The sequence below is a fragment of the Impatiens glandulifera genome, chromosome 1 (genome assembly GCF_907164915.1).
Source record: "Impatiens glandulifera chromosome 1, dImpGla2.1, whole genome shotgun sequence".
NCBI lineage: Eukaryota > Viridiplantae > Streptophyta > Magnoliopsida > Ericales > Balsaminaceae > Impatiens > Impatiens glandulifera.
Window position 1 is genome coordinate 29300192 of NC_061862.1, and position 13595 is coordinate 29313786.

At 32.8% G+C, this 13595-nt stretch overlaps 1 protein-coding gene across 1 annotated transcript; it reads left to right on the forward strand.

The window, feature by feature from the left end:
• Nucleotides 1–11329: 11329 nt before the first annotated feature.
• Nucleotides 11330–12942, forward strand: LOC124922071 (feruloyl CoA ortho-hydroxylase F6H1-3-like). The gene is made up of 2 exons (XM_047462797.1): nt 11330–11853; nt 12360–12942. Exons 1-2 carry the CDS (start codon nt 11330–11332, stop codon nt 12934–12936), a joined length of 1101 nt encoding a protein of 366 aa, XP_047318753.1. The 3' UTR covers nt 12937–12942.
• The last annotated feature ends 653 nt before the right edge of the window (nt 12943–13595 follow it).

A 13595-nucleotide genomic window follows, 5' to 3' on the forward strand; every position in this document is an offset into this window, starting at 1 on the left:
CGAAATCAGATTGATTATAAATATATAATATATATATATAAATCTATTTTTTAGATTATATAATCTAACATATAATCGAAGAAATGACCGGATGAATGGTGGCATCGAATGGGAATGGAGCGCATGAAAGGGGCAGATCGAATAACCCTAAATCCTACAAAGAAGAACTAATTAATCAAAGAACTAACTTAAGATAGGGTAGGGCAGCGACAAGCGAAAGAAAGAATGAAAGAAAGAACAAACTAACTAACCTGATAAACGGCAGGACGACGGCAAGGCGAGCGAAATAGGAACGACAACAGAGGGAGAAGAAGAAAGAAAGAAGAAAGGAAAAAGAAGGCTCTTGGGTTATTTTACAGAGTATCAGCAACGACTCTATCGTGAGCCGTTACAGATTCTCATTAAATAAATATTTGTAACGGGTTTTTAAAGAACCGTTCTGTTACTGATAGTCTTTAAGTATTTATAACGACATTCACATAGAACCGTTACAGATACCTCTTTCCAGAAAACGAATCGACAGCTTATCTGTAATGGTTCTATGAGGATATCGTTACAGAGTTTTAAGTATTTGTAACGGCATCCTCATAGAACCGTTATAGATACCTCTTTTCAGAAAAAGAATCGACAAACGTGGTATTTGTAACAGTTCTATGAGGATGTCGTTATAGATACTTAAGACTATCTATAACGGCATCTTCATAGAACCGTTACAAATAACAAATTTGGAAAAAGAAATAGAAGACGTGGTATTTATAACGGTTCTATGAGGATGTTTTTACATATACTTAAGAGTATTTGTAACGGAATCCTCATAGAACCGTTACAGATACTAATTTTTTTAAAAAGAAACGGAAGACGTAGTATCTGTAACGGTTATACAAATAACCGTTATTGATACCTTCATGTATCAATAACGGTTCTTTGTATAACCTTTACAGATACATTTATTTCAAAAAAATGGAAAGAAAAGCATAATATCTGTAACGGCTCTTTTCAAATAGCTGTTACCAATCATATTTATCAGTAATAGTGCTATAGCGTCGTTACAGATATATTAATATTTGTAATGGTTGTATGCAGTCGTTATTGACTTTCGTTACAGAAAGCCTTTTCTATTAGTGATATTTGGGTTACCATCCCAATTTTCTTTTGTAGTATCTAGTTGGAGAGAAATCGTTGAATTTTCAATGAACATAATCGTTCGATGCGTATCATTCATAATTCTATTATTATAATGCTTTCTAGGATTTGTTCTGGAAAACTAATAGAGTCCATCAAGGAGTTAATTGTTATTCTTAAGAACTTACGAGCTCGATAACCTATTGAGTAACATTTTTTTATTAATGTTTTGTCGTTGTGCTTAAACGCGTGTTGAGTTGTCTTGGATTGGTAGTGCAAGGAAAAAAATATTGAACAAAAGGAAACTATATCTTTTTTGTGTATAGTCTTGATTTAAGGAAATAAGATTAACACAAAAGAAAATTTAATTTTTTGTTATAATAATATAACTAGGAAAATATTGTGACAATATTTTGAATAATTTTTACCAAGATATTTGTATTATCAAGTAGAAGTTTATTTAAAGGTGTACTCAGGCACTTTAAAAAATTGAAGTCTTTGTCTTGAGAGAATCATTTTCAGTCTCAATTCTATAGCTTTTACGGTTTAGGGGGGAGATCGAGTGTTGTATAAACTCGTTTTATAACCCTAGTCTCTATCATTATGTAATATATGTTATGATCTCCACAATAATACTTTCTTCTCTAATGGACATAGTCAAGTTTAATCTTGGTGAACCATGTTAAAATATGGGTCATTCTTTATTACTTATGTCGGCTCTCGCATTCTATTATAACAAATTGGCATCAGAGCAAGGTTAATTTGATTGTTTATTCTTTCAATTAAGATATAAAAAATAAGCATTAAGATCGACAAGTTTAGAGGAGAAAGCAATGTGGCAGATCAAAATGTGGGCTCTACTGAAACAACAGGGACCCCATAAGCCGCTGAAGTTGTCAACAAGAGTATAAATAATTACTGAGATGGTCATTCTAGAAGAGAGGATGACGTGGAAGATCAAGATACGTACTCTACTAAAATAACAAAGCATATGGGGGTAGTTAAAGTTGTCAGCAAAGTAGAAAATCGTTGAAATGGTTACTCTAGAGGAACATGATAGTAGATCGAGATGCGGGCTCTGTTAAAATAACAGCGCTTATGGGGTCGCTGAAGTTCTCGGTGGTAGTAGAACTAACTATTGAGATGGTCATTTTGGAGGAACAAAATGACCAATCAAGATACGGACTCTATTGAAACAACAAAGATTATGGGGTTGTTAAAGTTATCATCGGAGTATAAAACTATTGATATGGTCATTCTAGAGGAACATAATGGAAGATTGAAATGCGGGCTTTGGTGAAATAACATATCTTATGAAGTCGATGAAGTTGTTAGTAGGAGTATAAATAACTGTTGAGATGGTCATTCTCAAGGAGCAGTATGACCTATCAAGATGTGGGATTTTTTGAAATAATAGGGCTTATGGGATCACTGAAGTTGTCGATAGGAAAAGAACTAATCGTTGTGAATGTCATTCTGGAGGAATAGAATGACAAATCAAAATATAGGCTCTACTAAAATAACAAGGCTTATGAGGGTTGTTGATATTTCCGGTAGAAGTAAGAACAACTGCTGAAATGGTCATTCTAGAGGAGAAGGCACTTTCAAAAGTCATGTTGTGTCTTGCAGATAATGTCATCATTGGGTCTTAAAAAAGAAGACTAATACATATGGGACATCTTAGAGTATTCAAGTTAAGGTGGAGGTTTTTAATAGACTTGAATATTTGAGTTAACAAAGAACATATTAAGTTGTCCTAGAGACAACTCAAGATCTAGAAGAGAGAGACGATAGATCATCTAAGTCAGTTGGCATTGACTAATGTGTGTGGGCCATCTCTAGCATTGACTAATTAATATGGGCCACATCGTGCATTGATTAATGTATCTGGGTCACCTCTAGTATTGACCAATTAATGCATCTAGACCACTTTTGACATTGACTAATGCATCTAGGTCATTTCTAGCATTAAGTAATATACCTCTAGGTTATATTTGATATTGAGTAATGTATATGGGCATTGACTAATACATCTAGGCTATTTTGCATTAACAAATTCAACTAGGCCATATTTTGATAATTAGTAATGCATTTAGGTTATTTGGCATTGACTAATGAATCTAGGTCACATCTGGAATTGACTAATGTATCTGGCCAACTCTGACATTGACGAATGAATCTAGATCATCCGAAATTAACTAATACATCTAGATCATCCGGTATCGATGAGTGCGTCTGGGCTATTCGACATCGATAAGTGCATTTGGGTCATCCGACATTCACGAGTGTGTTTGGTCCATCCGACATCGACAAGTGCATATGGGTCATCCGACATTAAAAATGCATATGGGACATTTGGCATCGATGGGTACATATGGTCCATTCGGCATCTACGAGTGCATGTCATCCGACATCGACGAGTGTATTTATATCATCTAACATCAATGAGTGCATCTGGGCCATCCGACATCGATGAGTGCATTTAGGTCATCTGACATTGATAAATGTATCTGGGCCATCTAGACGGATGAATATGGTGATTTGGCATTGAAAAATGCATATGGACCATATGGCATCGACTAGTGCATCTAGGCCATCCGGTATCGACAGGTGCATCTTGGCCATCTGACATCGACAAGTGCATATAGTTTATCTAGCATCGGTGAGTGCATTTGGATCATCTGATATCGACGAATGCATTTGGGTCATCCGACATCGACGAATACATCTACGCCATCCAACATTGACGAATTAGAGAGAGATGATATAAAATATTTGGGCATTGATTAATGCATCTAGAGAAATTGGGAGAATTCAAGTCAATGTGGAGATTTTTGAATTGTCTTGAATTGGTGGTGGAAAGAAAGAAAATATTGAACAAAATGAAACTATATATTTTTTGTGTATAATCTTGATTTAAAGAAATAAGATTAAAACAAAAAAAAATGATCTTTTATTATGGTAATATAACTAGGAAAATATTGTAACAATATTTTGAAGATTTTTTACCAAGATATTTGTAATATCTAGTTGAAGCTTATTTAAAAGTGTAGTTGGACACTTGAGAAAGCTGAAATTTTTGCCTTGAGAACATTTTTACAGTCTCAGTTCTGTATCTATTATGGTTTATGGGGACATCAAATATTATATAAACTCGTGTCATAATCTTAGTCTGTCATATTCTCTTCTCTGGTTGACATAACTATGTTTAATCTTGGTGAACCACGTTATACGGCGTTTGAATTCCGTTATAACAACAATTTTTATCATTGTAATATACATGAATCTTTTTCAAAAAAAAAAATCTTATCACACATTAACTTATTTTTAAAACAAATAAGTTGAACATTCCATATATTAATTCATTTCGATATCTATATTAGTCATTTGAGGATCTCTTTTATTCATTTTAATTGTTATATAGTAATTTAATAAAAAAAGAAAAAGAAATCAATTTTGTATTTTATATTTTATCCCTACGAAATAGAACGCTCCTAGAAGAGATATAATGAAAAATTTGGATTGGTTTTTCCGAGATAAATGCTCCGTTTTACTTGACTGATGAGACCAACAAACAATTAATTCTAACAAATACAAATAGAAAAAAAGATTAAATAAAAAAAAAAACAAAGTCTTCGTTTATTCAAAACGTCTAGTGATCTTTAACCAATTATGCGCTTCAATATAATTACCAGGAGTAAGCGCTATAGCCTGTTTCCAATACTCAGCGGCTTGATTAAACCAAGCCTCCGCAATTTCAGAATCTCCTTGCCGAATGGCCTGTTCCCCCCGGTCGGAATAGGACAGTCAATTCCTTTCCTTCGAACCGTACATGAGAGTTTCCTACCTCATACGGCTCCACCATTAATTGCCCCTCTACCACATCGAACTAAATAAGATTCCTCATGGATCTATTCCATGTTTCGGGTTAACCAAAAGAGATTAATTACATGAGTTTCAAACTGGAATTTGGATTAATAATCAGTTTTATCTTTTCTCCCACCTTCAGAAGAATAAAGCATAGGATAGCCATTTCCCCTAGCATTAGAATTTTCTGAAAAGTAACTATCTCGGTTTCATATAGAAATTTATATAGAATCTTTGAAAAAGACTTTCCCCTCATAAAATAAAAAAGAAAAGACTTACTATCTTTGGGATCTGATCCTACACCGCTGCTCAATATCTTAGTGGATCAACTCTATTACATAAGTTGATTCCTAACTTTTCTCTAACATCGTAAACATAAATAAGCAGTTATTATTGTATCGACCAAAAATCTCGCTAATTGATCTTTACGGTGCTTCCTCTATCAATTAAATCCTTTATCCATAGAATAAGTAGTTAGGCAACTGCTTATTTCTTCATGTTTTGGCCTTCTATAAAGTTTCTTTCTTTGCTATAACGGATAATTATTTTTTGATAACTTTTTAAATTAAACTACATAACATTCTTTTATTCAAATTTTTTTAACAAACATGATGGTCTTGATTTTTTATTTTTTACCCCACAAAGGTAGCTCAGTGATAAAATCGGCTTTAAAGACTAAAAGATCACGGGTTCGATATCATTTGGAAGTGGGGTAATGGTTGTGCGGTGTCATGCTAGCTAGTTCTCCTTTAATTCCCCCAAAAATTGTTGTTTTAGACCATGCGACTTAATAATACTCTCTTCTCTAGTGGACGTAGCCAGGTTTAATTTTGGTGAACCGTGTTAAAATTTGTGTCATTCTTTGTCGCTTACGTCGTCCCCGCATTCCTTCGTAACAAAGACTTTTATCATTTTAATATATATGAATTTTTTTTAAAAAATATATATAATAATAAATTCTTATCACACATTAATAAATATATATATATATATATATATATATATATATTAAAATTTGGCACCACTTAATGGTCTTTTATGGTCCAACGGTTATATTATTTTAATATGAAGTAAGTACCTCACCTAACACTAACAGGCTAGCATTATTCCATTGTTTATTATGATTTTTCTGAACCCCCGTTGTTTATTATGGTTTTATTTCCTATTTATTATTCTCTCAACCTTTAAGGAATCTACATTAATAATCTTTACAGAATATTTTTTTGTTTGACTATATTTATAAGATCACATTAAATGAAGATAAAAGTTATGATCTAAATAGGCCTATATAGAACTAGATAGCCTTTTCCTTATTACATATGACGGAAAGCCTAAAATTAGTTGTCAAACAAAATAATATGAAAAAACAAAATAATTACTATCAAGTTTTGACACCTCTAGATGTTCCACATTCCTTGAGTATAGGATTTTAATAATCAGTCATACCAAATCATGATTGTTAAAACATCATATTAACTTATCTGTTCAATTCATTTTTATATTTAAAGTGATTTTAATAAAGAAACTGTAGTAAGAATTTATATTTAAAGTGATTTTAATAAAGAATAAATTTTAGATAGGATATCCAAATCATTTATCACTGGCTAGCCAAGGTAAATTCTTGAAATCTTAAGATAAAATTAACATTTTTTTAAGAAAATCACTATTTATTTTATTAACCTTTATTTTAGAAAATCAATATATATTTTATTAAACTCTATTTAAGAAAATACTACAAAGTTATGTCACAAAGCAGAGAAAAACAAAATAATAACTATAAAAATAATCCAAAAGACACAATTAAAAGAATTGTGAACATAACCCTTTAAAACAAAAATAAATAAATAAAAATGCATAAAGTAATAAGTAACACTTAATATCATTGGTTATTAAGGGAGGATAATGATGAACAACTCAATGAAACAGAAAGGGAAGCGCTTGAAAACTTTAGGAAACTAAGTTTGCTTGAAGAGAATTTTATTAGACAGAAATCAAGACAGAACTAGCTCTCGTTGGGTGACAAAAACACAGCATTATTCTACATAAAATGCAAGGCTAGAAACATGAGAAACAATGTATACAGGTTGAAGAATGATGATGGTGAATATGTTCAGGGTCAAAAGGGTGTACAAGATTTGGCTATCGATTTCTATAAGCAGCTTATGGGTATAAGAAAGCAGCATCAAAGTTATCTGAATACCTTGTATCATATTATTGATAGGAAAATTTCTGCAGAAGATAGTCGCGAGTTGATAAGGGTAGTCACGAGGGTTGAGGTTAAAGAAGCTCTGTTTAGTATTGATGGGAATAAAAGCCTGGGTCCTGATGGGTTTAATGCACAGTTCTTCAAAGACAATTGGTCGGTTGTGGGTAATGACGTTACTGATGGGGTTCTGGAGTTTTTCAAGAATAGTAAGATGTTAAAACAATGGAATACAGCGGTCATAACCTTGATCCCAAAAACTGCGATACCCGAGAAAGTACAAGATTTCAGACCAATATCCTGCTGCAATGTGATTTATAAAATCATTTCAAAAATCATTTCTAATCGATTTAAAAATATCATAGGAAAATTATAAATCTTAACCAATTTGCATTCATCCCCGGTAGGACAATCTCTCATAATATTCTTCTCATGCAGAGCCTTTTAAAAGGCTACGGGAAAAAAAAATATCCCCGAGAGTGACTTTCAAAATAGATATCAAGAAAGCTTTCGACTCTATTAGATGGGAAGTCATTCGGGACTTTCTGGTTGTATCTACTTTTCCTATGATTTTTATTGATTGGATTATGCAGTGCATTTCATCATCATGCTTTGTTGTTAGCGTCAATAGAGTCCACGGAGGCTATTTCAAGGGTGAAAACGGGGTAAGGCAAAGGGACCCCCTCTCTTCTTACCTTTTCGTTGCTATTATGGCGATCTTTGAGAGCATCTTCGCGATGTTCCGAAAGAATCGTCCATACATCTTTCACCCATTCTGTGAGGCAAAGAAGGTAACCTATTTATGCTTTGTTGACGATTTATTCATTCTAGCGAACGCAAACATTGATTCTATTAAAACTATTAGGGTTGCACTAACGTTCTTTTCTGAGATTACAGGTTTAACTATTAATGAAAGCAAAAGTGTGGCATTTTATGGAGGCGTGAAAGACGAAACAAAACAGGACATCTTCAACATCATGGGTATCAAGGAATGCAGTTTTTCCGTAAGATACTTAGGAAATCCGTTAACTGCGAAACAGATCGAGATCTCACAAAGCAAGTCGCTGATTGAAAAGGTAAGAAACATGATATCTAGATGGGCAGCGAAAAAACTTTCTTATGCAGGGAGAATCAAACTTATCAAAACTGTGGTCATGGGCATAGTTGACTATTGGGCGCAGTAGATGGTCATTCCGAAGAAGGTAATGAAGGAGCTCGACACGCTGATGAGGAACTTTATCTAGGGAAGTAGCGGAAGAGGAGGAAAAAAAGTCGAAAGGACCGCTCTTTGCAAACCGAAGGACGAGGGAGGCATCGGCTTGAAGAACTGTATTGAGTGGAACAAGGCTCTCACCATCAAGCATCTATGGGCTTTGGAGCGCAATCAGGAGTCACTATGGATCAAATGGGTGCATACGAGGTTTATGAAATATGAAACTAGCATCTGGACCTGCAAAATTCATGAAGGTATGAGCTGGTCTCTAAAAAGGATTCTTAAACTAAGAAGCGATATTGTAGATCTTTATGACATTCGGCTAGGGGATGGGAAAGGCATTCTATTCTGGCACGACCCCTAGTTCAAAAACCAGCCTATCATACACAAGGAGGAGTTTCAAAATACCCGCATCATAAGGGACTGCACAGAAGCGAAAATCAGAGACATTAAAGACGGGAATTGGGACTCACTCCTTAGAAGAAATCCAGAAGGACAGAGGATACTTGATCATATAAGTAACATACAACTACACGACAGACCGGATATTCATGAATGGAAAGTTGAGGACAATGGGAAACTGGTATCGAAGAAAATATGAAAGGTAACCCGGGAAAAAGCGCAGAAAGTAGAATGGGCTCCTCTTGTATGGTCAACGAAGATTATCCCTAGACACCAATTCATCCTATGGCTCGCCTTCTGGGAAAGACTCGGCACTCGTGATCGTATCAGTAAGTATATGAGCATCCTGGATGCGAGCTGTCTTCTATGTAGAGAAAATAAAGAAACCATAGATCACCTATTGGGGAGCTGCTGTATTGATTCGGAGCTTTGGGACAGATTCTATAAAAGCCTGGAGCTGATCAGTTTCCCGAGCGAATGAAATCAAAGATGCAGCACTACTCAAAGCCAAGGGAAATAGATTTGCAATAAGCGTGTTCAAGTACGGCTTTGGAACAGTGGTGTATAACATTTGGCAAGAACGGAATGCAAGGGTATATGGCAGAACCCGCAGGATTATTGAAGAGTTATGGAAAGATATTGTATCGAATTGCAGCGCCCTTGCGAGAACGTGGAGAAGAATTCCAAGCACGGAGCAGAATTGTAATATCTATAGGATTTGGAATTTACCATTTTTTAAACTCACTAGAATTGAAAACATTGTAATCAGATAATTCATTTACGTTTTTAGCTTTTTAGCTTTAATTCAAAATGTTACGACTTCAAAATCATTTTAGGCCTGTCTAGAATGATCTCTTAAACTCGTGGTTTTTTTTCCCATTTTTGAGAATTTTTAATGAAATGACGATAAGTCGTTTTCCCAACAAAAACACTTAATATCCTTAATTATTTAAGAAAACACATTTTAATCTTTAGGCCTATAGAAATCTATTAGGATATGTTTGGAGGAGTAAAATTGAAATTGAAATTTTCATAAGAATTGACATTAAATTACAATTTAATTCTTATGTTTGAGAAAAATATATAATTGTAATTCAATTTTAATTCTTATATTTGAAAAAAATAATATAATAAAAATAATTTTAATATATATTATCTATTTTATTAAAATATTGATTTGACACAACCCATTAAGATTCTCGAGTGTCAAGAGATATATTTAAGTTTCGATTTTATTAAAAAAATATCGGTTCAACATGTTAACTTCATAGATTCAAAAAAATCGGTTCGACATTTTAAATTTTTAAATACAAAATCAAAATATCGGTTCAAAATATTAATTTCTTAAATTAAAATAAATATATATATATATATATAAAAGTTCAAAATGTTAACTTACTAAATTAAAAAAATATATATATCCATTCGGTATTTTAACATTCTAAATTTAAAAAATATATATATCGATTTAAAACTTTAATCGTATTTTAAATGATAAAATAATAAATTATTTTGTTTAAAAAATATAAAATATAAAATTTAGAATTACAAATCCGGACTAAAAGAATGAGAGTTAGAACTATAAATGTGACTTTCAAAACATAACCACTTAAATCATACAAACTCAGAGTCGATATTATAAATTTGTAGGACCTCAAATTTTACCATCTTTTAAGATACTATGATTGTACAAATATAATTTTGAATAAATAATAATTTTAATTAAGAACTCATGTATATTATATATATTTATATATTTTCACATACCATTGAATTTGTAAAAGTTATATCAAAAAAATGATATACATATAATACTTTTCAAAAAAAAACCTTAACACACATAATAAAGAAAGATGTTTTGGATGCTCACCTAACAAGTCATTAGTCAATTATAAAGTATTTCTAATTATTAAAATATTATAAATGCATTTAAAATAATATATAATTAACTTTCAAGACTTACCATATCATACCAGTTATAACCATTAATTGTATTTATTGGATTATCTTAGTTTCAAAACAATTTTAGATATCCAACTCTATATGTTAAATAATTAATATTTAATATATCTTAAAATAATAAATCAAACAAAATTAGTTACAACTACCAACATCACAACAGTTTTAAACAAATTTTCTTATCAAATTGCAATATATATAAATTATATATAATAAATTTTAATTATAAGTTTTTTTTTAGTTTGACATAAGGATTCCAAAGTTCCAATTAGTTTGAATATATGTTTCAACCCTAAACCTAAACCCAAACATTAAAAACAACTAATACATGTCATAAAAGCAAATAATTAATACATTTTTAAGATATGACGTAAAAATGATATATATTGTGTAGTGTTGGAAGTGCATCATGAAGATCATATATTATATATTATTTTTTATTTTTAACCGACGGGCCAAGGCTATAAATAGCTCCACATTTGATAGCAAAAATATATCTCACTTAAAAAAAACTGATCTCCTTAGAGCAATTCTTCTTCATTGGAATCCACTCTCAATTACTTATGGCTCCAGCTATGGCAAGTAATGTGACACCATCATCATCATCATCATTTGATTTGATACAATACGCCGTCCATGAAGGCCATGGAGTTAAGGGTATCTCAGAATTAGGTCTTAAAGCCTTGCCAGAGCAATACATTCAACCCATTGATGAGAGAATCGATATGAAAACGGTTGTGGAGGAGCACTTTATTCCTATCATAGACATGTCCAATCTCGACGACGACCGGCCGGATGTTGCGGATTTGATCTGTGATGCGGCGGAGAGGTGGGGTTTTTTTCAGGTGATTAACCATGGGGTACCCATTAAAGTGCTTGAGGATGTTAAGAATGCAGCTTACCGGTTCTTTGAGCTGCCGGCTGAGGAGAAGAAAAAACACTCAAAGGATAATTCTCCGACCAATAATGTCCGGTTTGGGACAAGTTTCATGCCGGATGCTGAGAAGGCTCTAGAATGGAAAGACTATCTTAGCCTCTTTTATGTCTCCCAAGAGGAGGCTGATTCAGATTGGCCTTCTGCCTGCAAGTAAGTATTTAGTTTTTCTTTTATTTTCTAATTAATTCTAGGTATAAGACTTCGCGGATTTTATTTAAATCGTAATAAAGACGGTTTTCTAAAGTTTGACCAGTAATTGATCGAGAATTGGATAATGATGCTATTTGTGTCTCGCCCGACTCCGTTCCGATCGCAAATGGCCCTAACACTAATAAACATAATTAAATATATAAAAATACCAGAATTTTTATTTATTTTTTATATTTTATAAGATTTTAAAATTTACTTTTATAATAATATAAATCAATATATTATTATAATATGTAATATTAAAAAACTATTATATAAGTGGTAGCTAGAATTACCCTAAACGACTTAATGGGGACTTAATGGGGATAATAGTAAAAAAATATTCAAAATAGGATGTTGCGGCCGAAAACATTGCTCAACAATAAACTATAAATTATTCAAGTAAATATTTACTAGCAAATTAAAACCCACATGACCATTTTTTTTAATTGAATTAATTATTACAGGAATGAAGTTATGGAATTTGTGAAGAGCTCAGACGGTCTCATAAAGAATCTTCTGAAGACACTAGCTAAAAGACTGAATGTAAAAGAAATTGATGAAGAAAAAGAGAAGTTATTCATGGGATCAAAGAGGATTAATATGAACTACTACCCAAAATGCCCTAACCCTGAGCTCACAATCGGAGTCGGCCGTCACTCCGACGTCTCCACATTGACTGTCCTTCTCCAGGACCAGGTTGGGGGTCTTTACGTCAGAAAACTAGACAGTTCTGACGGTTGGATCCACGTGCCTCCAATCAACGGTGCGATCGTGATTAACATTGGAGATGCTCTTCAGATCATGAGCAATGGACGGTACAGGAGTGTGGAACATAGAGTGGCTGCAAATGGAACCGAGAACAGGATATCGGTCCCTATTTTTGTGAACCCTAGGCCTAATGATGTCATCGGACCCTTGTCGGAGGTGATAGAGAATGGGGAGGTTGCGATCTATAAGCAAGTGTTGTATTCCGATTATGTGAAGCATTTCTTCAGGAAAGCACATGATGGGAAAGGGACTGTTGAATATGCGAAGATATGATGGATGATTCATGATATATTTATTCTTTCTAATAAGATGAACCCTAATTGGATCATGTGTGCATGCATGGTAAAACTGTCACACATGATGCTGATATCAGTGTGATCATCTTTTGAATGAAATGTCTTTCATTTAATTTAAGTGGGTTCAATTAACAAGGTTGATAAATGAAATATTGATAAGAAGTTCTTTGTTTTTTATTTTATTTTTTATGGCCGGGATGGATAATATATATTACAATTGTACCAGTTTTATATATTAATATAATTAAGCACTTGTTTTCTCAAGTTGTATTGACCAAAATTTATGGCAACTTAATCAGACACACTCAACCACATGATTTGCTAGCTGAATGAAGAGCTAGCCTAATCTAAACGAGCACGGTGCATGAGGAAAAAAGATTTTAGGACATCTAAATCAAAAAGTTATTGTATTAATCATGTTCGAACAAAATTTAAAGTTGACATCACCATTGTGGGAGAACCGTTTCCAATAAGATATGATTAATTTTGAAAACTTTGATATGAAAAATTAAATACTTTGTTAATCGTCTAGTGAATGTAACGATTTTAAATTTAAGTCAATGAAACATTTAGGTTCCATACTAGGATTAGGGTAATCCAAAATTTTCATTTTATGTTTCCTTATTATAATTAGTT

What these genes read in the sequence shown, in the direction of transcription:
- LOC124922071 (XM_047462797.1), top strand. Translation starts at nt 11,330, where the DNA reads ATGGCTCCAGCTATGGCAAGTAATGTGACACCATCATCATCATCATCA. An exon ending in GATTGGCCTTCTGCCTGCAA is followed by an intron (nt 11,854 to 12,359) that starts GTAAGTATTTAG and finishes TAATTATTACAG; the next exon opens with GAATGAAGTTATGGAATTTG.